Source organism: Miniopterus schreibersii (genome assembly GCF_964146895.1).
Source record: "Miniopterus schreibersii genome assembly, chromosome: 9".
NCBI lineage: Eukaryota > Metazoa > Chordata > Mammalia > Chiroptera > Miniopteridae > Miniopterus > Miniopterus schreibersii.
In genome coordinates this window covers 15582937-15609693 of record NC_138118.1, presented here as the reverse complement: position 1 = coordinate 15609693, position 26757 = coordinate 15582937, and the positions used below count along the sequence as shown (strand labels likewise).

Genomic DNA, 26757 nt, shown 5'->3' with positions numbered 1-26757 from the left:
AGTCCAGTACTTTGTAAATTTTTTTCTGCTAGGGTTTCATGATCAATTTATATTTGGTTATAATACATGATTAACAAATCTTAACACTGTCTAATGCTGCCTGAGAATGAAAGTTAATCCTCTTCCACACTGATTTCTCTTTTATTCCAATGAACATATTAATCCTTATACACTACAACTATATATGAGCTACTGTTTCATTAATTGGTTTATCCTTGCTCAAGAGGCATAATATTTTATGCTTAATATATATGACCTTATTTCATTCTCTTAATAATAGGTAAATATTATTACTGTACTAATTTTAGATATGAGAGTTTAGGTAACTTGCTCAAGATCATACCAGGATTTCAATCCAGTTTTCTGACCCTAGAGTTTATACTTTTAACATGTTTTATTGGATTAGAATTATCTGTTCATACAGTAACAAAATGTTAGTAACTATTGAAGATGGGTGATACACAGGAGTTCATTGTACTAGTCCCTTCATTTCCATATGAAAATTTTCATAGTCAAATGTTTAAGAAGTGTTTTTTTGTAATTAAAAAAAAAACAATGATAAAAACCTCAGGGCCCTCATGTATTCTGAGGATGTATTTGATCAACGGTTTAAAATTTTTCTTCCTTGACAAACAATCCAATTAAAAAATGGGCAAAGGACTTAAATAGACACTTCTCCAAAGAGGACATATAGATGTCCAAGAAACATATGAAAAACTGCTCAGTCACTAATCATCAGAGAGATGCAAATTAAAACGACAATGCGATATCACCTGACAACTATCAGAATGGCTGCCATCATCAAATCAAAAACGACAAGTGCTGGCGAGGATGTGGAGAAAAGGGAACCCTAGTACACTGCTGGTGGGAATACAGACTGGTGCAGCCACTATGGAAAACAGTATGGAGGTTCCTCAAAAAATTAAACATAGAATTGCCATTTGACCCAGTGATTCCACTTCTAGGAATAGATCCTAAGGAACCCGAAACACCAATCAGAAAGAACTTATGTACCCCTATTTCACAGCAGCACAATTTACAATAGCTAAGATCTGGAAACAGCCCAAGTGCCCATCAATAGATGAGTGGATAAAAAGGCTGTGGTACATTTACACCATGGAATACTATGCAGCTGTAAAAAAGGATCTCTTATCAGTTGGGACAGCATGGGTGGAACTAGAGAGTATTATGCTAAGCGAAATAAGCCAGTCAGAGAAAGACAAGTATCACATGATCTCACTCATATTCGCAATATAATAAACAAAATAAACTGATGAACGGAACAGAGACAGAAGCATGGAATAGACTGAGGCATCTCAGAGGGAAGGTGGGGGTGGGGAGTGGGTGGGGAGAGATTAATCAAAGAACCTATATGCATAAATGCATGACCCATGGACACAGACAATAGTATGGGGAAGGCCTGGGGGGTGCAGGGTGGAGGGGATCAATGGGGGGGGGAAGTGGACACCGGTAATACTCTCAATAATAAAGAGAAATTAAAAAAAATAAAATTTTCTTCCTTGATTTATTTAGGTTTTCTACTTCACAGTTGATTTTGGCATTCCTCCCCCCAAAATAATTATTTTATTAACTTTTCCAAGGTATTAGTTCAGTTCAACAAACACTTATACAGCATCTATAAATCATGTACTATGCTAAGAAAAAAAAGATGAATAAAACACATAATCTTGTGCTCAAAGTTACAACCTTATTGAAAAAAGATAATTAAGCAATGTTATGAATTTACATGTACAGACCTATTCAGTACAGAGTAATAGTTTTTAAGAAATGACAATAACTTAAATATTCAAGAGTAAACTATGGTATGCCCACTAGATGAGTATTAAGCAGGCATTAATACTGTTTGAGTGACAGGACTTGACTAATCTTTCTTCTAATTTTCTAACTTTCTATAATGATCATATAGTACTTTTCTCATGAAAACAAACTAAAACTATTTTAAAAAGTCATATTTACCTATGGGTTAGGAATTATCACTATATATATTTTTTCTCATAATATGTAACTTGTACACATTTTTCTAAATTGTATTACTTGCCAAAATTATTATTGGGTAATCAATATTATGGAATTTCATTACAAAGAAGTATTATATAAAAGGGTAAGGGAAGACTGTATAGATTTCATTTCCAGACATTCTTCGTTTAACTAGTAGCTATAGAGAGGTTAGTCTAACTGGTGAGAGCATCTGAAAATGTGACCACTTCCCTTTTCATGCCCCTCTTTTAGTCTTATGCTTCAGGCAGGAGTCACAATTTCAAATTTGTCAATTTTGCTTCTATCGAGTCTAAAAATCAGAACAAAAGCCCACTGTACAGTGGAAGCTGGAATGAAGATTTCTAATCATCCAGTGGAGTGTGTCCACACTCGAGTCAAACTACATGATAATCCAGTTTTTAACTTAGAAGATGTTTAGAAGATACTCTAACATGATGAAAAGCATTAAAATTCTATAAGGTTATACAAAAGTTTCACATAAAGAAGCAAAGCGGGGAAACATGAGTAAAGGAAACTAAAGTAAAATTACCATATTTTAACTTGTCTTAAAGACCTTGTGGTAAGATCCTAGATGGTGAACCTCAGTTCATCATCTTTGCAAAAGTTACATCTTTCTTTCACTAAAGATGTGGTATAAAGAACTTCTAACTAGGTGTTAGAAAATCTGGGCTTATTATTGGCTCTTAAAGGGGCAATTTCTTCATTGATGAAATGAGTTTCGACTCACTAGACTGCCAAGGTACCTCCCAATTCTAAGAGAAAAGAGACTGGCCAAGAGAAAGGAGTCATTACCTTATTATAACCACTGATGGGTGAGTAGGTCATTCCTGGGCTATAAGAACCACTGCCACCTGATGACAGACCTTGTAGCTGAGGGCTGTATCCAGTTATACAGCTGGTAGTGAACTTAGGAGTGGTATTGGGTGAACGAGATGGGCTGTAACTCAACACACTCTGACCCTGAATTGAAGAAGGTGGAGAGGGAGGAATTTGGGTTGCTGCCAGATCATGTGGAGGAGTAGTCTGTACAACTAGAAGAAATAAATAGATAAATAAATGTCAAATAAAGAAAATGTGTGTGTGTGTGTATATATATATATATAAATAAAATTTCTATGAAAACAGATTTAATGAACTGAATCTTTTTCTTCAGAAAAAGGGAAAACAATAATTTGGTTGTTAAATTACATAAAGTATTATTACCAAAAGATACAAATCAGTTGTTCATCATTTCCACAAAGTTAAAAATAAGGAATTAGTAGCAAGCATCAGTAATTTAATTTTAATTGTAATTAAACAATGGAACAAACTTTCATGAGGCTACTGATTGCAAGTTCCATTTAATTTATACAAATAGGAGTGATAGTCATTGGTCGTAAGACAATTTATTGTAGACCTACATAATATATTTGAACCAGATGGCCCAAGTCCCTTCCAGCTGAGTCTAGGAAAAGGAAAATTAAACTGAGAAAGAGTTATTGCCAACCTTTCCCCTACCTTTGGAAAAGATGTAAAATACTTACCAGCTGTTTTTAACCCTAAAAGTGTTTGCTGTCCAGGGCTAACAACCAGACTTGTTGGTGCCACAGTATATTTGAAATATCTCCAAAAATCAAATAAGGCATTTAGGCTGAAGAGAGATGCAAGGGCAAGCTCTGTAAGAGAACAACAAATAATTTTTTTAAAAAGGGTGGTAGTGGAACATTTAAAGGGGGAAACAAAACTCTTTATAGACTTTAGCAAATTAACAACAAATGGAAAACTTGTTTCTTATAACTGCTACCACTTAATAACGTCTTTTATGTGTAGAGTACTTACTAGTGAGTTTCAAAATATTATCACTAATCCTTAAAACTTGTACAATTAACATTTTCACCTTCATTTTAAAGATCAATCAACCGTTGTAGGAAATTAAGTGACCTTTTGCAGGAGCACAGAGCCAGTTATTGAAGCCATGATTCCAACTCGGGTATCAAGATTCCAAAATTCTTGCTCTTCCACTTTCCACACCACTTCTACCACAGACTTTACATTAATGTGTGTATTAGACAATGGCATTTCCTTTAATGGCCACAAGGACTCTTATTACCCAAGAACTTCGGAAGAGCATACAGAAGCAGACAGCAGACATGAAGGAACAAGGAGACTGAGGAAGATATCATTGTTGAAGAAATCTGATTAGTCTTGAATGGTGAAAAATTAGAGAAGGAAGGCATTTCAGGGAGAGTAACAAATACAAATCTCACTACCCCCAAATTATTTTTCTTCACAGAACTCATTATCATCTAGCATTGTATTGTGTAATTTGATTGTCTCCTCTACTAGAAAGTTCCTTCCAAGAGAGCAGGGACTTGGTTCCCTTCCTGCTGCGTTGTTTCTGGAACAAAGTAGGCACTCAAATATTTGTTGAATGAAGGCATGGATACTAAGTTGAATTAAACTTGAATGCAGTTTTTCATTGGTAGTAACTCTAAATCACAGTGAAAATTACTTACCAATATACCAGAGGGGCCAATATGTCACATTATAATATGAACTAATCAATTTTCCAGTCCTGAAAAAATTAGAAAGGCTTTTCAATGTCCTTCAATAACAAAAAACACCAAAAATCAAAACAAACACAAACCTATGGAACCAACCATTGGCCTCTTAAAAATTTTTTTTCTAATTAACTTACATTTCAGTATATATCATTCCAGCCATAGATACATTTAGGAGTCCCCAGGCTAAAACCACTTTCCTAGCTTCTGTTTCTTTTCTCATCTTGATGGTTCTGTCAATAAGAGAAGCACTAGGGTTTGGCTCCCCTTGCATCTGTTCAAACAAAAAGTACAAGAATTAATCAAAAGAAACTACTCCATTTAAGGCACCACACTTGTGTCCTTTATAACAGTAAGTAAAAACTCACATAGTTTTCCTCATCTTTAAAATCTTTTCAAATTTTTTTACATTTTAATATTAATGTATGAAAAGGGAGCCCTAAATTATAACCTCATTGACACTATGTTGTAATCAACAAAGAAGTGGCTGGTCACTTCAGGAAACAAGTTCATACTCCCAATAATTAAAAATGTCTTATTTTCCAACTCAGTGTTGGTAGTTACGTCTGCAATTACTCTGTATTGTGTTTTTGAAATATGTCACGAGGACTAACCCAAGGGCTAATCTAAGAAACTGAAAATACCAAGTTTCGGGAGCAATTATTCGATTTAAGCCATAGGCAAAGACTCTCCCAAAGCCTTATGCAGAAACCATTAATCCCTATGATCTTAACTCTGCACTCTGACGGATACACGCCAGAAATCTGAGTTTTGCTTTTTATTTAAGTTTTGGAAGGGCCAGTATTCATGTGAGGGGGATGAGGGCGAGTGGGGCGAAGAATGCATTCAGTTTTGGTCCGCATTGGGATTTACATTTCTTTTGTTTTGCTAGGCCGCCTCTCTTGCTTACAAGTGTAAGATGTGTTCCAGTTCTGTGGAGTCCTATCCCAGAGTACAGGGGAGTGCCCTCCCGCCCCCGCCGGAGTTAAAATTCCCCAGGCCACCGAACTTCCCTCCCTGACTCTCCTGTACGAACTTTAGCAACCCCTGTTGCTTCTTTCCTCCGCTCCTCTAAGGGTGGCGGGACACCTGGCCACACGCCCCCCGCCCCGGCTGAGCTCTCGGCAGATCCACAGACGCGGAATTCCCACGGCCCGCGTGCCTTCTGCGTCCAGAAAGCACAAAAATGACCCCGAAAACGCACCATGATCTTCGGCCGGAAGCCGCTGACTCGCGCCACTCTCTACTGCACATGCGCGAAGCCAATGGAATGGGCGAATGAGACGGGCTTGCCGGTCTACATAACCGGAAGAAAGGGCTCTCTCTTCTCGCGAGAAGAGGAGGGTGGGGGAGGGACGGGGGCTGAATGCGTTACCAGGGAAACACTCTCGGATTTGTCGCTGGCTCTCAGGTGCCGGGAGAAAGCTGAGCAACAGCGATTCGGTCCAGGTTCTGAACCCTCAGTGTAAAGTAATAACTATAAGAAGCTAAGTTTCTATATTAATGTAATTTTAGCTTCTTTAGGGTATTTATGGGCTCACGTTTTCGTTTAATTCAGTAGAGGGGCTAATCTGTAGGATAGAGTACGTTGTAAAGTGTCCAGACATCATCAGCAATGACAAAGCATTTCTCACATTAGTGTTTAAAAAAAAAAAAAAAATCGTGTCCTGACCCCGTGTTAATTCTTAAATATCCCTGTAATGAGGGAGCAGCAGTAACAAAAAAACTGAAACGTGTTTTGTTAAAAGTTGCTAGTGGTTTTGAGGTTTTTTTTTAAAAAAAATCTTTAAATTTCCTGCATTTTCTTTGGAAGAACTACTGATCCCGAGGAAAAGTTCATCATAGAGTTGTTTGGTTTTATTTAACAAATACAAACGCCTACAGTGTGCCACTGAACCATAAGGAGACGTAAAAGTAAAAGCCCTCTCTGGTTGCTGCCTGGAGGAGCTCAGCCCCAGGGAGGGCGGGCAGGTGCATTAGGGGCAGGTGCATTAGGGGCAGGTGCATTACTGGGCAGGTGCTTTACTGGGCAGGTGCATTACTGGGCAGGTGCTTTACTGGGCAGGTGCATTACTGGGCAGGTGAGGCAGCTGTGTGAACCCAGAGGAGGCAGGATGGGCCCAGCTCCGACCCCACTAGCTCCCTGGAGGAGGCGAAGAAGGCCTGCGGCAGGTGACTGTCAGCATGGGCAGGGCCTGAGGACTTGCGCTTGAGAATGCAGATAAGTGTGCCCTTAATGAAAACATCATTAAGCTAGTGGATGGTTACATCATGCAGGTCCCAAAGACCAAAATTTTTCCTAATGCTCCTAAAGTCAAATAGAAGAAAATGAAGTTTCTTTGTGGTATTACATGTTAATGGGGGAAAAAAATGAAGGCATGCTGTGCTCTTGAAGACCTAACAGATTTTTTTTTAGCATGGGATTTTTATAATTTTTAGATTTCCTTAGTGGCAATGGTGTTTTGCTCTAGTTTTACATTGAGAAATGAACTAACTTGAAAATTGTTCAAAGTGAAAGGGTTCTATGTACAGTCAAATTGAGAATACCAGTTTCCTCCTTACCCCACGTCTGGCTCTTTCCTAAGAAGAAATTGTATACATTTGATGTAATTCACAGCAGACACATGGATAGTTTCCCTTTTGATGCAAACTATAAATTACTGTGCATTTACTCAAGGGTTAAAAAGGAACACTACTACTACTCCAATTAGATTTATCCTTGGCGCTGAGTATGAGCTTGCTATGGTCGCCTTAACAAAATACTGCAGACTAGGTGGCTTAAACAAAAGAATTATTTTCTTCAGTTTTGGAGGTTGAAAGTCTAAGATCCTCCAGCAGAACTGGTTTCTCCTTAGGCTTGTCTCCTTTGGCTTGCAGATGAATGCCTTCTTCCTGTGTCCTTACCTGGCCTTTTTTTCTGTGCTCAAACATCCTCAGTGGCTCTTCCTCTTCTAATAAGGTCACCAGCCTTATTGGATTAGGGCCCCGTCCTTCTGACCTCCTTTAACCTTAATTACCTGTTTAAAAGCACTGTTTCTGATTATAGTCAAATTGAAGGTTAAGGCTTCAACATAAGAATTTTGGGGAACAGAGTTCAGTCTATAACACATTAGAATTGTGTACGTTAATTTACAATCATAAGAGACTGAAAAAAAAGGTAATTCAGAGACTTAGATTTAAAGACATTAGAATACTTTATTTAAAGAAAATACAGTACAGCCCTGGCTGGTGTGGCTCAGTTGGTTGAGCATCATGCCATGCACCAAGAGGTTGCCAGTTTGACTCCTGGTCAGGATACACACCTGGGGTTCGGGCTCAATCCCATTAGGGGGTGTGCAGGAGGAGGCAGCCAATCAATGGTTCTCTCTCATCATCAATGTTTCTATCTCTCTCTCTCTTTCCCTTCCTCCCTCTCCCTCTCCCTCTCCCTCTCCCTCTCCCTCTCCCTCTCCCTCTCCCTCTCCCTCTCCCTCTCCCTCTCCCTCTCCCTCTCCCTCTCCCTCTCCCTCTCCCTCTCCCTCTCCCTCTCCCTCTCCCTCTCCCTCTCCCTCTCCCTCTCCCTCTCCCTCTCCCTCTCTCTCTCTCTCTATATATATATGTATATATATATATATATATATATATATACTTAATAAAAAAAGGAAATACGGTACAGTTGACTGTTGAACAACACAGGAGCTAGGGGCATCAATCTCCTTGCAGTAGAAAATCTAAGTATAACTTTTGTCTTCCCCAAAACTTAACTGCCTTTAGTATTTGCAGGGGTTTGGGTCCAGAACCCCACAGATACCAAAATCCGAGAATGCTCAGATCCCCTATAGAAAATGGCATAGATCAATGCACACAGTCTTCTCTCTGCATCCTTGGGCTCCTAATTGCAGATCAAAAACACTACAGGTATTTATTGAAAAAAATTCTTGTAAGTGGACCCATGCAGTTCAAACCAATGTTGTTTAAGGGTCTACTCTATGTACAAATTTCAGGGGGGAAAATAAGGCAGAACACACTATATTAAGCTATGAGGAAAGACCATAAACTTTCATAAACGTAATTTAGATAAATCTTCCAAAAATTTAGAAATCCAAGAAGGGTTTGTCAGTTTCTGTCACAGTTGCTGAAGTGTGTGTCATAATCGGTTGCCAAGGAGGTTGTCATACATGTGGAGTGAAGTACTTCGGTCATTTTCATCCCTTTGAGCATGTTTTACTTTTGGAGCAAGAAGCCATCATGGGAAAACTTCTTTCCTTATTTTGGGAAGTAGATCCTGCCCCCATGCCTCTAAGTTTCACCATTCCAGATCAGGATTACGAGTGCCAGCAGGATGACTCTTGTGGGGCAATAGGGATCTTCCTCTTTTGGTATTTTGTCGTTATTTTGGTCCTGATGTTCTTCTCTCGGGCTCCTATCAGGGTAGGATATCCTTTTTCATTTTAAATAACATGTTTACTGTATACTAGGGGATTTTTCATAAAATAAATCCACTTTACTTTGATGAAACTACTTTTAAGTTTGCCTTCTAGTTTTAAAAATAGTGCAATCTTATTCTAGAGAATCCAAGAATATAGAAAAGGCTGAAGAACATTTAAAACTACTATAATCCTATTTCTTAGAGATAACCACTGTTAACAGTTTGGAGAATGTTCTAGTTTTTTTCTTTTTCTCTATACCAATATATATCTCTCCATTTCTCTATCTTTGATTTTACATGGTTGGCATTATGTTATAGTATATATTTTCATATCCTGCTTTTTAAAACTTAGTATTATATCGTAACACTTCTCCAAATTATATTCACACAACAGCATTCTTAGTGACTGCGTACTTTTGTTTTGTCTGTGGTTGCACCATAACAAATCTGCAATTTTAAGATATTGAGGTTGTTTACACTTTGTCCACATGCTGTGTAATGCTGGGATAAACTTCCCTACTGGTTAATGTCCTCGAAATTCCTTGCGTAGCTAGGTAATTCTGATCACAAATTAAAAAGTTGTATTTATAGGATATATATTGTAGCGTTTGGGGGATTTTAGAATTGGGCAATAGACTCTCTGAATAGAATAAGCTGCAGAACTAAACAAAACTAAACAGAACTAAAGTCACCACTCTAGACCACCTACTAGCAGAAAAAAAATACCATCCTCTTAGGAATAAAGTAACCCATTTTATCAGGACTGTGCTGTTCCAGCATATAATGAGTAACCGAGCTCTTGTAAGTCGCTGACATGGAGTCCTTGTTGGCCATTAATACCAGGTTGATGATTAATCAGACCACCATCCTTTAGCATTACAGCCAGAACGCTGGGCTGTTGGTGGTCAGCTAGACTGAGTGCTCTATCAGCTCTAGATGGAGAGGAGGGGGTTTGTTATGTCTGTGCCAGCTGGATTCCATTATAATAATCTTGCCTTCACCACCCCTTCCCCCTAAGAAGTTTCATCTAAAGTTTAAATGCTTCATAAGGTACATGCTTTGCCAAAAGATTTAGAAGCGACAGCTTATATGTATCTTAGACTCCCTAACAAAGTATATTGAATTTGTCTGATCTGGCAAGAAAAGCTACTCTAGAAAATTAACAAAAAAATTGAAATTGATTCTTGGCAATTTTATCCTGAAGGCGACTTAAGAGGCCTAAGCTATATTCTTCTGTTCCCTTGCTTGCATTAGCTCTTTGGAGTCACAAAGACCCGAGCTTCAAAGACCTCAAGCCTGCGTATGGTCCAGTCTCCTGTTTGTAAGCAAGTAAGATATCAGCATCTGTCCTTTTTAAAATTGATAAGGCCCAAAGAAATTAAGTGACTTGTCCAGTCTCACACAAGTGCTTAGTGACAGTGGGGACAGTAGACCCAAGTTTCCTGCCATGTCATTTGTTCGCTTCAAAGAATAGTTGAATTAAATCTATTGAGTGCTGATTAAAACCTTGATTATCTCAGAGGTTTCATGTTTTACTTTGTTCCCTTACGGCAGCTAAAATCGGCTGAATTGCTTCTTCTAAAGGGTCACAGATTTGAAATCTGAGAACCATATGAGGACTAGTCAAGAAGGATGGAATTTTCCCTTCACTTTGAACTTCACTCTCTCTGCTAAACTATGAGCCTTTATTTACAAACCTTGAAGTAATGGTAGGAGAGTGATGGAAGTGTGGTGGTAATTGTCCTCAAACACGAAGCGCGCTGATTTCCTCGGGATTTGCCATTGAAAAAATTTTATTTTTTACTTGGAGAGAGAGAGGAAGCGAAACGGAGGGAGAGAGAAAGAGAGAAAGCGAGAGCAAGAGAGAGAAACATCAATCAGCTGCCTCCTGCACGCCCCCTACCGGGGATTGAGCCTGAAACCCAGGCATGTGCCTGACTGGGAATTGAACCAGCAACCTTTTGATGCACCAGACAATACCCAACCAACTGAGCCACACCGGCCAGGGCAAAACCTAATAAGTGTTTTAAACACTTTCCCCCCTCCATTACAATGCATATAGAAAATGTGGAAATTATAAGAAAGTAGGAAAAAAAAAGAAAGAAGTCCCACTCCAGATAACATAGAAATAACCAACAACTATTAACTTTTAGGTTTATAAATGTCTAATCTTTTCATAATCATCTCTATACATATTAAATTTAAAACAAGGCCTCCAAAACCATTTTTAAAAAAGTGGTATCTTAAAAGAGGATTCCATTTTTAAGGCTTTGAGAGAATGGTTGCAATAACCCAAAAAGCAAAGAGCTATCTGGTTAGAGATGCTTGCTTACCATTGTAGCAATCAGATCAAGGATCTTAGGTTGCAGTTATGATTACCCAAACAAAGTACTTTTCAACCCAAAGAAAGTTTGACTTTCTATATAAATTTGTTTTTCCCTCATTTAGACAATTTGAAAAATTAGGAGGAAAATACTTTCACCACTTAAAGTTAACCATTGCTAACGCTTCTGTAATCCCTTTTTTCTTTTCATATTTTTAGCTAACTTGTGATCATGCTGCATGTACAAATTTGCATCTTGATTTTTAACTTAATACTATAACATTTATTTCCTCACCTTATGACATACTTTTATCAAAATTTTTACAACTATATATTATATGATTACATAATTGTAATGTAATTTATTTAACCATTGTCTATTTTTGAATTTTGTGTTTTATGATATCCAAATTACACTGTGATGAATATTTCTGTACACAAAGCTTCCTCTCTTTGGGGGGGGGTTATTTCCTGGTGATACATTCCCAGAAGAATTATTATGTGTCAAAAGTGTTTTGAATATTCCTAAAGTTTTTGATCCATTCTGAAGGAGGAGGAGCTTTATATTATTTGACAAAACCATCTTCAGCATCAAAAAGTAGGACACTTATCTGATAAATGGAACACATATATTTATCGAGTATTGGGCAGAATATTTGAAATTAGAACTATTCAGAGAAATCCATTCTGGTTGCCATATGCACAGATCATATATATTATGGTTGCATTTTGAAGGAAAGTTTCTAAAGGCTTTAGGAGATATTAAGTCTATGAATTCAAGTAAAGATCTGAAAGAATTATTGATAATGTGACTTGATAAAATGTCCTTTAAAAAGTAATTTTAAAAACTAATCATAGTACCATCAAATCTCTTTTTAAATGACAGTTCTCTGTAATGTGAGCGAGTACAGGAAAACTTTATAACCTATAGCTCCTTATTAGTATTATTTTCTCTCAAGTCTTTGTTCCTTTTGCTTGGTTCAAAAACATTTTGGTCGATTCTGCTACCAAAGCATGGTCTCCCTAATGGTCAGCAGAAGAGAAAGTGTAAAGCAACCAACTATGATGACCATTGTATGTGTTACCTGCCATTGAGTGGCTCTGACTCCTGGCCACACTGTGAGTGAGTGATGTCCACAGTGTCCTGTTGTCAGCAGACTCATGCCCATGGCTTCTGTGATGAAGCTGATCCATCTCCTATTTGTTCCTCTTCCCGCTACCTTCTGTTTTCCCTGCCTTCTCATGATTTGCCCAAAGTAGGAAAGCTTTAGTTTTGTCATTTTTGCCTCCAGCAATGTTTAGGCTTAATTTGCTATAGGACCCCCTTGTTTGTCTTTCTGGATGTCCAGGGTATCCATAGCGCTCCCCTCCAACACCACATTCCCAATAAGTCCATTCCCCCCCCCCCATCAGCCTTCTTCACTGTCCAACTTTTGCATCTGTACACATTAATTGGGACTTTGAGGGTGTGGATGATCTTAAGGTGCGTATGATGTAAGATCACTGTCACTAATACCATGTTTCTGAAACAGATGTCTGAGAAGAAAAAGAAGGAAGACAGTAGGACAAACATTTTAGTAAGTAAAGGTGAGAGCCAGTGCATATTTAGTATTGGACTTAGATGAGAGAGCTATGTGCTAAGTGTGGAAAGCAAGCAGCAGAGGTGAACAGGGCCTCCCCAGACCTGTGGCGGCTCATTGGATGAGTTTCTTGCTTTAGTTCAGGATAACTGAGTTACTTTAATTTAGTAAGGGCTATGAATCACTGGTAGGTAAAGCTCAAGTTCTCTTTTCATTCCTCAGCATTCTCCCTTCATACAGCTTCCCTTTTACATAACTTTATGGTTAGAGTTACAATAAGATTATGAGCTGTAAATGACATCTTTTTCAATAACCTATAAGCAGTGATGTGCTGGAAAATGTTTAACAACTGGCCCTCCAAAAATGTTTGTATGTGTGTACACATTTAAAATGTTTTACTGATATAAAGGATGCATATCACACAATTTACAAATAATAAAATGTGTAATACTCTTTATGGTAAATTCCATACAGACCACTGATTCTCACAAAATACTTTCCTTGATTTTTACCAGACTCTTGCATCCTTAGCCAACTTATGTCTGCAATTGAGGAATAAGTGTAGTTCCATTACTCTCCCTTGAAGAGTAATATGAAAGGAACAAGAAAATGTATGTTGGAACTTAACTTGGTTGTCAGTAATGTGAGTGACTTCTTTGAAAATTGGATAATAATTTTAGAATACTCTGGAAGAATATTTCCTCATTTTGGGGGTGCTATTCACAATATAGTGGATACAGGCATGACACTTAAATATAAATCTATGTTAGTACCATGTTCTCCATCACTTTAAACCTAGACAATCAACAAAACCATAAACCAATGCCTGACTTTTAATTCTTGTTGATTTTTATTCTACCCAATCCGATTTCAAGTTATCAACATGATGCCACTGAACATGGAGCTGGGAAGAGATGCACAGTCACACATCATTATATGGTATTTCCAACATCCAGATACAACAGACAAATAGCTTCAAGAGCATACATCATAATAAAATAATTAGGAAGTGATGTTTTGAGAATTAGGTTTATTTGTAATAAACTGATTTAATGGTAAATTTGAATAGTTTAATTTTTACTAATGGCTGCGTTTAACAACTGTCTCACAAAATTCCTGAAAGCTTAGCTATCAAACTCTTGACCAGCCAATTCCAGCATACCACTGTATAAAGAAAAGATTATTTTTAGCTTCCTGCTACTCAAATCACATTCATATACACACTTAAATCTTTAAGACTTCAAAGGGGAAAAGGGTCCTTCTCTGGAAAAGTTTAGAGACTTTTCCCTTGATCTCATATCAGGGTCCATGAAACTTCAAAAGTAATATGTCAAGCATCTCTTTTACCTCCTAGTATTTGGAAGATTTGGTATGGTACTGGAAAATGCAGTCGGCTGCCAACACTTGCAAATAAGTGTTGAAAAGTGGTAGCTTGGCAAATGGCAACTAAGAGTGAGGCCACACATGCCATAGCCTTCCTTAGGTAATGTGAAGTTACAGTAATCAATAATGTGCCTAACTTGTTGATTTGTTTCATTGATCCTTAGCAAGCAAAGATACTTCCTGTAAGTGGCAAAACAAAGATGGTGCCTGGGACTCTTTACAAACGAAGAAAAAACCAAAGCAGGGCCAATTTACTCCTACAACTGACTCAGAAGTGGCTTTGGTCAATGCCTATCTTGAACGAAGACGATCTAGGCACCATTTGCAGTTCAGCCAGGTGAATCAGACCCAACGTGACAGTGATACCACTGAGTGTGACAGTGAAGAATCTGACTCGGGAGCCTCCTCATGGAAGGAGAGTGAAAGTGGACAACCGTCACCCGCCGACATTACAAGAAAAACAGCTGAGAGGCAAAAGAATATGGGATGTTACCAAATCAGGCAAAGGCCTTGCTCCCACTGCAAAGCCATGAGAACCAATGAATGGTTGACACGCCACTTCCTTCAGAACACTTCAATAACAGCCCCAATGAAGAGAGAGATTCAAGAAGAAAATTCTGAACCCGACAACACAAAATTCAGTTCATTTTGAATTTTATCAAGTCCTTACCTTATTTTAAGCCAAATAAGAGAGATAAATAAAACATGAAAAATCACCAGAGCTCTAGGTGAGGAGGCTTTTTATAACAAAGTCTCTCTATTAACAGCAAAAACAAAAATACTTGGAACCCAAGAGGTAAAATTTCAAATAATTCTTTGTCCAAAACCAGGCCAGCGAGTTTGTTCATGGGACCATTGGAGCATCAAAGATCTGCATCTGCTATGATTTTTTATTCAAAAGAGCACAAGACATATTTTATCCTTTGAGTATATGTATTTTATGTCTATAATACCAATAAGGACTCTCTTTAAAAATATATTTATGTTCAGAAACCATTTACACTTATTCATATGCCTTGATTATCTGACTGACTGACTGACTGACTGACTGACTGACTGAATGAATGAATGAATGAATTAGGTGAAGTTTGTCCATATTCTCTGGGTCCATATTTTCAGGTCACTGACTCGATCTGAGCTGTATGGCTGCCCATGTGTCAGCTGGAGGCTGGTTAGGAGGAGGAGCTCAAGAGCCTGGAATGATACCTGATTTCTAGAGCAGACCAAGGAGGAAAGGTCTACTGGGCCATGGGCTATCCATCGTTATTGTCCAAAGGGCATGGCAAATGTTAAAGAAGAACTATTCTAACACTTGTTAAAATGGTAAGGAAGATGTTATTTAACACTATTGTAATAGGGGTCAAATCTATTGTAATAGGGGAGAGAAATCAAGTTCAACTCCATATACAGCAAGGACAGGCAGTGATTTATAGTCAAGGAGCAGGGCAAGGGGGTCAGTGGATAGAAAAATTACTAGGAGGAAACTTAAGGATAGGGGGATTCCTGCTAAACTGACCTAAGAGGGTTCTTGGTAAAGGCAGGCTAAGGACTTAGACATCAAAGATGGAGGATGAGGAACTTGATCAGATCTCAAGGGTGATCAGATCTCAAGGGTGGAGGTGAGAACTCTCACTAAACTTACTTAGCAGTATTCTTGCTAAAACTGTGCTTGGTAGGCCAAAGATAGGATAGACACCAGAGTTGGGATCTGGTCAACAAGAGGGCTCAGAGGAGCCTGACTTAAAGTTTGTTTTTTGTTACAAGTTGGCCACAACCCAGACATAGTTGGGGCTAGATTTTCCAGTTAAGTGGGGATCCCGGCAGTGGGGAATTCAGCAGGCAGAGGTAGGGGGTGGCCGTTCTGGAGATCATTCTCCAGATGGTGGCAGAACCCCAGCTGGGATATAAAAACAAAACTCAGATTGCAGAGAAGAGGGCTGGCCAGGATAAGATAAGCAGCAGAGACCCTGGTCACTAAGCTAAAGTTCAAAGAAAGGCTTTAGGTCTTAGGGGAGGACTTATGTGCTACATATGATAAAGCTTGCAACATAATACTAAGGACTGAGCCTTTTATGGGGGGAGATCACAGAGCTCTGACACTGGGCTCAAGAGTCACTCTGATAATAACAGCTTCCTTAACTGATTACAACAGAGAGACCCTGAGGGCAAGGTGGGAGTCCCAACCATTGGAACTGGAGTTCAATAGGCCACTGGAGTCCAGGACATGGGGGCCATTTCTGAGCTTTTTTGAGGAGACTGTCTTATTCAGATTGCCTCAAGATTGAAACTGGTCTGAGGCTGTGAGCGAAAGGCAGGGCAATTTCAAGATCCAGCTCAAGCCTCAGCCTTTTCCTTGTAGAGGTCCTTTACTGCTCCACACCCTCCGCCACTGTGTTCCTTCAGGCAAACTCACTCGGCCCCCCCTAATGCTCCAGTGCACCTTGGAAAGTGCCCCATCTCAGCACCCTTAACATTTTAGTGAATGTGTGTGAGTGTAATATACATGTATATATGTCTACATGTCTATATATGTGGGCAAAAATAGATTTACAGTTTGTATGGAAAAAGACATGCAGGTTATGATTATTACAATAGCTTTATTAACTGTTTCATGTACTCACAACTGTAAACCTACTTTAGCCCACCCTTGTGTGTGTGTATACTTTTTTTTTTTTTTTTTAAATCCTCACCCGAGGATATTTTTTCCATTGCTTTTCAGAGAGAGTGGAAGAGGGAGAGAGAAAGAAACATCTATGTGAGAGAGACACATTGATTGGTTGCCTCCCACAGGCATCCAGACTGGGGGCCAGGTATCGAGCCTGCAACAAAGTAGAAGCCCTTGACCACAATCGGACTGAGACCCTTCAGTCCACGGTCCCATGCTCTGACCACTGAGCCAAAGCGGCTAGGGCTATATATATAATCCTAAAGGTAGAGTCCATGATTTGTCACCTTTGTATCTCTGTGACCCAGTACAGTGCTAGACAACATGACAAGTAAATAATGCAGTTGAATTGATATACTAAGGGATTCATGAATTCCTCAAAAGGGAGGAGCTGGGAAAGCTAAGAGACAGAGAAAGCAGGGCAGGGGCCATTATCTAAAACTTAATGAATGAGCATGATATTTCTAACGATATGATCAAGATCTTGTTTTGTTTAAATAGCACCAAAACAAAAACCAAAACACAAAAACCAAAAAAAAAACAAACAAAAACAAGCTCAAAATATAGTGGTAAGTTGCAAAGGCTGGATTTAGACCCAAGTGTTCTGGCTTCAGAGTTTGGGCTCTTAATTACTATGATTTTACCATTATTCTCTGAAGACGGAGTATCCTGGTTTTAAGGTAAGTTAATCACCACCTCCGACACAGCCGTAAGTGATGTCTAAGCAGATATAATCTCACCAAGAAAGGGTGACTATTTTCTAGGTAACAGAGTAAAGGCACATGCCCCAGATGTTTTGCTTGTGGATTTAGAATATAAACCGAAGACCCTATTTTCTGAAGAGTCGTTTATATCAAAGACTGTTACTTTTCATGGTCTTATCCATGGGGCTAGAACAGATCAGAGTTAGGGGGTGGAAGATAGTCGCCTATAGGAAGAAGGAATTAGGGTTGAGTTAAATCCGACTGTAAATTTGAGGGGATTAACTAGAGTAATCTGTGAGTACATTAAACTAAAAACAGGCCAAACAAAGCTGGAAAGACATCCAAAGCTAAGGAAAAAAATGCACTCGATCAAAGGAATAAAGGCAAGGGCATGGTGGGGTAAGGAGCGAAAGCATAGCCAGGCATGTTGGAACGGGATTAATGAGCAAGGTACAGAGCCAGTGAGGTGGGAGACAGTTCATGAAACCAGGTCTGCAAGCTCTAGTCTTGGCTGAACGTTGCTGTACGCAGTCTGGTGTGAGCCGTCAGGGTGAGGCCCCTGAGCCACATAACCGGCTCCTCTTTTTCTTTTTTAATCCGCACCCGAGGACATTTTTTCCATTGCTTTTCAGAGCTGTTTCCTCTTCAGTCCCTCCTTGCTAAATGGGATAAACTAAGCTGCCTCTGGTTGTGACATGCTTGGGTGGCATGGAATTCTTGGGCTTGCCTCCTAGCCGTGGCCTTTCCAGGCAGCTAACTGTTCAGGACTGATGTCTGTGGCAATGTCCACTTCCACCAAGCATAATTCTTGTCAGGAACTGCCATGCAGGGAACTATGGGATGCAGGGAAAGCCCTAACTGAGATGGATATGGCAAAGAATGAGAGTGCAGTATACACATAGTAGGGGTTTGGAGGGGGTTGGGGGAGCTGGGAACTATGGTTACAGGGTAGACAGTCTCAGACTCTGAACCAGTATCTGTCCTTGAGGACTGGGGGTGTGTGGTTTTGGTGGGAGAAGAGATGAGCTAGTAGGTAAAATCTAAATTAAATAATGGCAAGAATAGCCTGGCTGGGCGTGGCTCAGCAGCTGAACATCAACCTAGGATCCAGGAGATCGAGGCAGCTGATCAATGACAACTCATCATTGATGTTTCTATCTCTTGCTCGCTCTCCCCCTTCCTCTCTTTGAAATCAATAAAGGTATATTAAAAAACAACAACCAACCAACAACAATAATAATACTGATAATACTAACATTTAGAGAGTGCTTGCCATATGCCAGGCACTGAGGCAAATATTTTGTAAGGATTCTTTACCCTTCACAAGCCTGCACAATAGATATTTTCCCAATTTTATGGCTAATGAAACAAGCTTAGAGAAATTAAGTGACCCAAGGTCACACAGCTGGTGAGTGTGGGGGAGCGAGGCCTGGTCTGACCACAAAGATTTTGTTTTTACCATGCTGATGATACATTATCTATGTTCTCAGTGGACAGCGATTAGATAAGAACTTGGGGGGATGATACCAAATACCAAACTGAATCCAAAGCGAACCCGAGGCCTGTTGATGGCAAATGGAGCAGAGTCAGAACCGGAGCAGAGATGGGAGCAGCTCAGTGAAGCTGGAGGGGTTCACACTGCTGAGTGGGGAGGCTGTGCAGCGTGAGGCTGCCTCTTGGGGTGGGTCAGGCTGGCCAGCTTAGGGGGGATCGGGCGGAAAGTCAAGGTGGTCTTTGGAAAAAAAGGGGGAAAATAGAAAATTAGCTTAAAAGGTTGGTGAGGGTAAGAATGAACTTTGCATGAGTGCCAAGGTGCAAGATGCAGGAGTGATGAGAGCAGCCAGGCTGATGACCAAGGATTTGAGAGGAGAAAGGGGAGAGGACACCACCCAGAAAACCAGGTAGCAACGCCCGCTCTTCCCCACAGTCGCCCCTTTCTCCCATGAGGGAATACTATCTCCCAGCAGATTCTAGAATAGTGTTTTCAAAACAGTGACCCATTAATAGATTGTGAAATCAATTAGTGGGTTGTGGCTAGCATTTATTAGAAAGTAAGTAGAAAATAACAGAGTATTGCACATAATAAGGGTAAGTATTGTTTTTGTTTCAGCGTGTGTGTACTCAGCTGCAGTGTGAAATGTGTTTCTGACTACGGTAAGAAGAAATAAAAAGCCAGTGTTCTGGAGTAGTTTTCTTTGTAGATTTTCCGTATTAGCCAGCTCTTCCACTGAGTTAGTGAAGGCAGTTGTCACTCCATGCTTTCCTGATTGTTGTATGCCAGTAATTAGCAAAATCTTCATCCACACTATAGGATGGATCAACTGTCTAGATTAGTGAAAAGCCTGAATTAAATTCTACTACTTTAAAAGAATTTAAGGTTTATTGTTTCTAATAGAGCAAGTGGAAGCAAGCTAACCAACTGTTGCCTGGTACACGGGTGAGTTTAGCCTTGGTGAATAGACAAGAGTAATTTGTAATTGACATTTCAAAGAAGCCTTAGAAACAGGCCAGCTTTTGTTTAAATCATAATTACCCTGTTTGTATGTAAAAGGATACTTCTAAAGCTTTTCAAAACAACTGGGTCTTTTAAGTAGATAATTATTCTCCTTCCAATCTTGTTTACACTATTCGAAACTTTAGTGAACTCTCTCTCTTTTTTTTCCCCCCCATAGATAGTACAAAGGTTAACTTCAGCCAGCCCTTCCTTAAATTATCACAAATTCCCAATTAGTGAATTCTAAACAGGGTCCCCCTGTAACAATATACTAGAGACTTGTATGATGTGTTCTTTATTGCTTTGAATAACATCTGACAAGTTTCCAAGTGCCAGGCCACCTGGATATTTTCTATCCGTCAGTAACATGTGGTCACAGAGGGTAAGGGCACAATCACGCAGGGGTGGGGAAGGAGACAAAGGGAGAAAATGCTTTTTTTTCTTTTTTGGTACCTATTATATATCAACAATATTAGAGTACAGTCGCTTTTGGTGTAAAAAAAGAGCTGCACTTTTTATCTAAATTTAACAAAGGTACAGATGAAAATAGAAAACTTTTTTTTTTTTAATGTCGACTGGAAGTTATTAGAGAGGCCTACAGAAGTTGGCCAAGGAAAGATGTATTATGAAAAAAGATATACTTGTCCTTTTTTGAATAACATTTCTCATTGCAAATTGTGACTTAAAAACAACAACCTAAAAACCAAAAATGTTATAAACCTGGGCAATACTGTTCTCTTGCTTTATCTTTTTTTTTTTTAATATTCTGAGCTTGGCTTCTTTCACAGGCAGTTCCTCAAGCTGCCTTATTACAGGGTTCTGTTGTCCATAATCGTCTTTGTTTATTAGGGCCCTCTCTCACCATGAAGTTTCATGTGTTCAAAATCTTGATTTAACAGTGAGAACATCAGGCAGGGAGCCAACCCTGCCACTAATTAGTATAAATCAAAAGGGGGAAACTGGGAGATAAAAACCAGGTCCCAATGGAAGGGTCTGCAGCCAGGGTTAGTAAGACTGACTGGCAGGTCAGAGTTGAGCAAGAGACAAAAGGGGCTTGGAGAAATGCCACTTAGGGCCAGAGTCTTTTTGTCTCTTTTTTTCTGATTGCACCCCTTCAGATGCAGAAAGGGTCTGTGGCAGCCTCGTTTGATTGTTTCCCTTCCATTCAAGCAGACCCTCATTTTTGTTCCATTGTTCCACCTCCCTTAAAGACTGAGAATTAGGTCCTGATTGGTCAAAGCTAACCATGGCAGTGCCGGCCTGTCAATGAGTGGTTCACGCATGGATTCATGATCTAATTCTGGGAAGGGTCGTTTGCTGGTGGGGGCATTCTGAGAAAAGTCTTTTCGGTCTTAAAAAAGACTTGCCCGGGGAAGAAACGGTCCCTTTTTGTTTGGTCGATGATGTCAAGTCTGCACATGATGACTGCAGCTGTGACAGCTACACGTGTCCATAAAGGCATTACTCTGAACGTGTCAGAGTGAGAATGTGGAAAAGACTGAGTCTTGAACTGCTGAATTAACAAACTGGAACCATCCTACTATTTGGCTTCTCATTAGGCAAGAAAATTCTCATTGTTTAAGCTTTTTAAGTTGGCTTTTCTGTTATTTGTAGCCAGTACTGGGCTTTAGTCATTTTCTTAACTTCTATAATTTTTAAAGCAGCTCCTTTTCCCTAGAAGGCACTCTGCAATGCCTCAGGGATTAAATACTAAATAAAATGCATGTACTCCTGGGACGGGGTCTGTGGCTTTGCCTGTAGTGGTGATGGTGAGAGCTCTTAATGTGCAAAGGTCTTTATAAATGTTGTGGGCCTTTTTGGGGTGACTGCCTTATTCTTCTTCTTTCCTGGAGCCTCTTATTCCCCAAGTTTCATGAATGTTGGTACAGTGTGATCCTGCCAGTGCCCACCCCACCTTCACCCCTTCCAGGCACTGAGTTCAGTAAGACTTTCTTCTAATCGGAGTCCCTTTCTGAGAATTTGGAATTGCGACCAGAAAAGAGATCAGTCTCTTTTAGGTGACTGGATTTAGAACAGGTTTTCAGGGTCTACATTTCCTTCCTTGTAGACTGGGAACCAGAGAGAGCAGATTGTGACTGAAGGATGAAACAGAGAAGGGCACAGAGATGTGACGGAAAGTTTGATGGTTGTCAAGTCCCGGGTTCCAGTTACTTCCTAAGGCCCATCTGTTTACCCACTCATGGGCGTCATGACACGTCACTAGCAGATTCTTATAATAAATTTCCTTTTGTGCTTATGCTAGCTCAAGTGGGAATCTATTACTGGCAACCAAAAGAATCCTTAAAACGGTGTGTTGTTAAATGTTTAACCATAGGCTCTGATTGTTAAAAGCCCCGATTTTGTTGTACTTTCTGATTTCCATGATATAAATACTCCCACTATTGCTTATTTTGAGCTACCAAAGTGACATCACTGAACATGGAGTTGGGAAGAGATAAGCACATTGGCTCTGGCGAGCTGGTGTGACACAGCTCCAGCCCACCACTGCCTAAAGAACACAACGCATACCATGCTTTGCAGAAAACCCTTAAGTTTTATAGGAGATTCGGGGCTATGTACTGATGGCCGGTAAGCTGGGAATTCTGGCATTAAAATATTTTAATTAATTTCAAATGTGCAGAGTCTTGGGGCTCAGGGAGTAGAGAAAGTAGGATTAAGTTTTTAAATAATACTGAAAAATACTTTTTTCAGTATAATGATTCAGGTATATTGGGACAAGGTAGGAGGTAGGGGGCTTGGATTGAGGAAAGGAAAGAGGCTGGATTGCAACTGGGAAGGTGTGGATGAAAGTGACCTGTGTGAGGGCAGGGCCCAGGCCTTGACAAAAAGGCCAATGTTACCTTCTGTCAGTCAGGAGGGACATTCTGAGGAATGAGAAGCCAAGGCTGCCGGGTACTCCGGGTTACCACACCAACAAAGGGCTAATTTTGATTATTTGGGCATCTCTGGTAAAAATCTCCTGATCTGCTTTGCTTTTGTCTGAAATTCCTTTAAAGAGGGAAAAGCCTTTTATTGCACAATTAACTATAAGATAAGAAGGCATTAAATGCATGTGCAGGGTTGGAGTAATACTTTTATTGTGAATGAGGTTAAATAATCAGCAAGAGTGAGTCTGGCATCAGATCCCTCCCTTCTTTGATGAAGGGAAGTTGGGAGGAGTAGAGAAAGATAGTATTGGGACTTCAAGAAACTCCTTCCAACCTACCTACCTTCCCACACTCAGTTCCTCTGCCTGAAAGCCAGGCACCAAATCTTTAAGTGGTAAACCTTCAAGTGTTGAACCTCTCCTCAATTTTAAGATTGGTCTTCCCCGGCTGGGCGTGGCTCAGCGGTTGAGCGTCTACCTGGGATCCAGGCGATCAGGGTTCGACTCCCGGTCAGGGCACATGCCCGGGTTGTGGGCTGCAGCCGATCAATGACTCTCTCATCATTGATGTTTCTATCTCTCTCTCTCCCTCTCCTTTCCTCTCTCTGAAATCAATAAAGATATATTAAAAAAAAAAATTTTAAAAAAAAAAGACTGGTCTCAAAGATCACCCCTCTCCCATTTTCTGTGGCTCTCCCAGGAAAGCTGGGTGCCCACAGTTGAGACCCCTGTTGTAGCCCTGATCACAGCTTACTGTAATGAAACCCAGTCTTTCAAATGTTTGATGTTCAAATATAACTGGAATTTTTGGACACTATGCACTGACACTCCTAAATTCCCAGAACTTGAATTTTTGTACTTAAGCTCATGAATGAACTTTCCAAACAACTGCATTGTTTAGTTTTATTGGCATCAATATCTTTGTGCATCAGTGTTTGTGTATCTATTTGAATATTTAGTCCTTGACATTTATACATGGAAAAATGAATGTGTTGATGCTAGTGATAAGAAGAGTAGAGTTTAATAAATTTAGTGCCGTTGAAACAAAGCTGGAAATCATTAGACATGCTGGAAGGGGTGCATTTTAGCATCAATCACATATTTGGACTTAAGCCTGTTGATTCTGTTCATTTGTTGGGGAAAAAGATCAAAATTAAAGAACACATATAAAATGTTGAAAAATATATTCCTGAAGAATATATCTAAAAGGTTATGTGAACTAATTCCTTATATAAATATTAATTTCAGATGAAACAAGATTGAAAGAGAAAACAAGGAAACCATAAAAGTACTAAAAAAAGCACTAGTTAAAAAGTTTCCTAATCTCAAAGTAGGGAAAACTTTTCCAAGCAAAATATAAATAAAATCCAGAATCCTTAAAGACTGATACTTGAACTGCATAAAAATACTGAAACTGAGAAAGAGAGAGATGCGAAGGGAAGACAGAGACAGAGAAAGGGAGACAAAGTAAAAAGACAAAGACAAACTAGGAAAAACTTTGGAACACAGAATTAGGGCAAGCCTTAATATCCATATTATACAAAGAGTTTTAAAATAAGATAAAGCCAAACAAGTTAGTAGAAAAATGGTCAGAATATATGAATAGAAAGTTCACAGAAGAGGAATTCCAAACGACCAATAAATACATAAAAAGATGCTCAACTTCAGAAATAATTAAAGAAATACAAAATAGACAAAAATATTTTTCTTATTTTATATTGGCATAAGTCCAATATTTGATGGAGCCCGTATTGGGAAGCTGTGGGAATCAGGCCCTTTCAGGCCCTTTCAAAGAAATGTTGGTGAGAAAGAAAATTGATATTATTTCTTTGGAGGACAAACTGAGAATATAAAAAATGCTCATACTTTGTGACCTACCAATTCCATTATTAAGAATTAGGAACTCATACAACTTAACAAAAGGAAGACAAGTAATCCAATTAAAAAATGGGCAAAGGACCTGAATAGACACTTCTCCAAAGAGGACATACAAATGGCTAAGAGATATATGAAAAAATGCTCAACATCGCTAATCATCAGAGATGCAAATTAAAAGCACATTGAGGTATCACTTCACACCTGTCAGAATGGCTGCCATCAACAAATCAACGAACTACAAGTGCTGGCGAGGGTGTGGAGAAAGGGAACCCTAGTACACTGCTGGTGGGAACGCAGACTGGTGCAGCCACTACGGAAAGCAGTATGGAGTTTCCTCAAAAAATTAAAAATTGACCTGCCATTTGACCAGTGATCCCACTTCTAGGAATATATCCTAAGGAACCCCAAACACCAATCACAAAGAACTCATGCACCCCTATGTTCATAGCAGCACAACTCAACAATAGCTCAGATCTGGAAACAGCCCAAGTGCCCATCAGTAGATGAGCGGATAAAAAACCTGTGGTACATTTACACCATGGAATACTATGCAGCTGTAAAGAGGAAGGATCTTTTATCCTTTGGCACAGCATGGAGGGACTAGAAAGTATTATGCTAAGTGAAATAAGCCAGCCAGAGAAAGACAAGTATCACATGATCTCACTTATATGTGGAATGTAATAAACAAAATAAACTGATGAACAAAGTGGATCCAGAGACTTAGAAGCATGGAACAGACTGAGGGATCTCAGAGGGAAGGTGGGGAGGGGATGGGGAGAGACTAAACTAAGAACTTATATGTTTATAAGCATAACCCATGGACACAGACATTGGTATGGGGAAAGCCTGGGGGTGGGGTGGATGTGAGGTAGAAGGGATCAATGGGGATAAAAAGAGGACATCTGTAATATTCTCAACAACAAAGATAAAGAAACTTAAAAAAAAAATTGGTCCAATTGCCCTGGTTGGGTAGCTCAGTTGGCTAGATTGCAGTCCCGATATGTCTAGGTTGTGGGTTAGATCCCCGGTCAGTGTACATACTAGACAACAAATTGATGCCCCCCTCTCCTTCTAAAAAAAAAAAAAAATCAATCAATAAAAATAAATTAACCATGAAATAGTCATTTCTTTAAAAAAAAAAGAATTGGTTCAACAGAAATATCCTTTCAGATGTACAAAAACATATATAGATACACATTTAACCTTTAAAAGACCTCATTTAAAAGACAACATCATACAAACTCCATAATTTTCCAGGATCAACTGTACAAATAATGGTTTCTTTCCTTTTGCCTGTAAAAAAGAACATATATGCTTAGGTTTCTGAGTATTTAAGGGTATCATTCACTGAAGTATCGTATCTGCTTATGTTGCCATGTTCCTAGAATCTGCTTTTTAAAAATGACGTTTTTATTGTGTTGTTTTCTGATTAGAAGTACCCACGTGCATTGTCAGAAATTCAAGGAACAGCTGTATTAAAATAGAAAGAAAATTGCATCCCAAAGATGATTACTGCTAACAGTTCAATGCATATCATTTCCAGACCATTTTTGTGCATAAATACATGTAATAAGTTGAACTCGTGCTTTCCAAACCTAGGAACTGAATGGAATCAGATAAATATTTTGAGATATATTTCTCTTCATCCCAGATCTTGCTATTCCCTATCTGAAACTTCGGAGCTGAATACATTTTGAAAAATGAATATCCTTCACTATCTGACTTCACTACCCAAACTTTACCTCTTGCTATCTGAATTTAGAAATAAATAGATTTGGATAGCCAGGGATAATTGTACAAATATTATTTTTCTTACAAAAGTTGAATTGTAATACACACCATTCAACCACTTGCCTTTTTATTGCTTTTTGACATC

General features: G+C 39.2%; 2 protein-coding genes across 4 annotated transcripts in view; one reads left to right on the top strand and one right to left on the bottom strand.

The window, feature by feature from the left end:
- TMEM209 (transmembrane protein 209) overlaps positions 1-5826 on the bottom strand; it is a 30434-nt gene extending 24608 nt beyond the window's left edge. For 2 of the 3 annotated variants that reach the window (XM_081146930.1, XM_081146931.1), the window contains exons 1-5: positions 5764-5826; positions 4697-4833; positions 4515-4573; positions 3543-3674; positions 2812-3050 (exon numbers count right to left, since the gene is read on the bottom strand). In XM_081146930.1, coding sequence (XP_081003056.1) covers positions 2812-3050; positions 3543-3674; positions 4515-4573; positions 4697-4833; positions 5764-5766 — 570 coding nt within the window. In that variant the 5' untranslated portion in view covers positions 5767-5826. Of the gene's footprint in view, positions 1-2811; positions 3051-3542; positions 3675-4514; positions 4574-4696; positions 4834-5595; positions 5713-5763 lie in introns of those variants that run through there. The other variant, XM_081146932.1, reaches the window with a different exon arrangement.
- Positions 5827-8786: 2960 nt separating this feature from the next.
- On the top strand, positions 8787-15245 carry SSMEM1 (serine rich single-pass membrane protein 1; the record flags this gene model as incomplete). The annotated part of the gene is made up of 3 exons (XM_081147015.1): positions 8787-8969; positions 12823-12877; positions 14418-15245. 3 exons carry the CDS (start codon positions 8787-8789, stop codon positions 14903-14905), a joined length of 726 nt encoding a protein of 241 aa, XP_081003141.1. The 3' UTR covers positions 14906-15245.
- Between the last annotated feature and the right edge of the window lie 11512 nt (positions 15246-26757).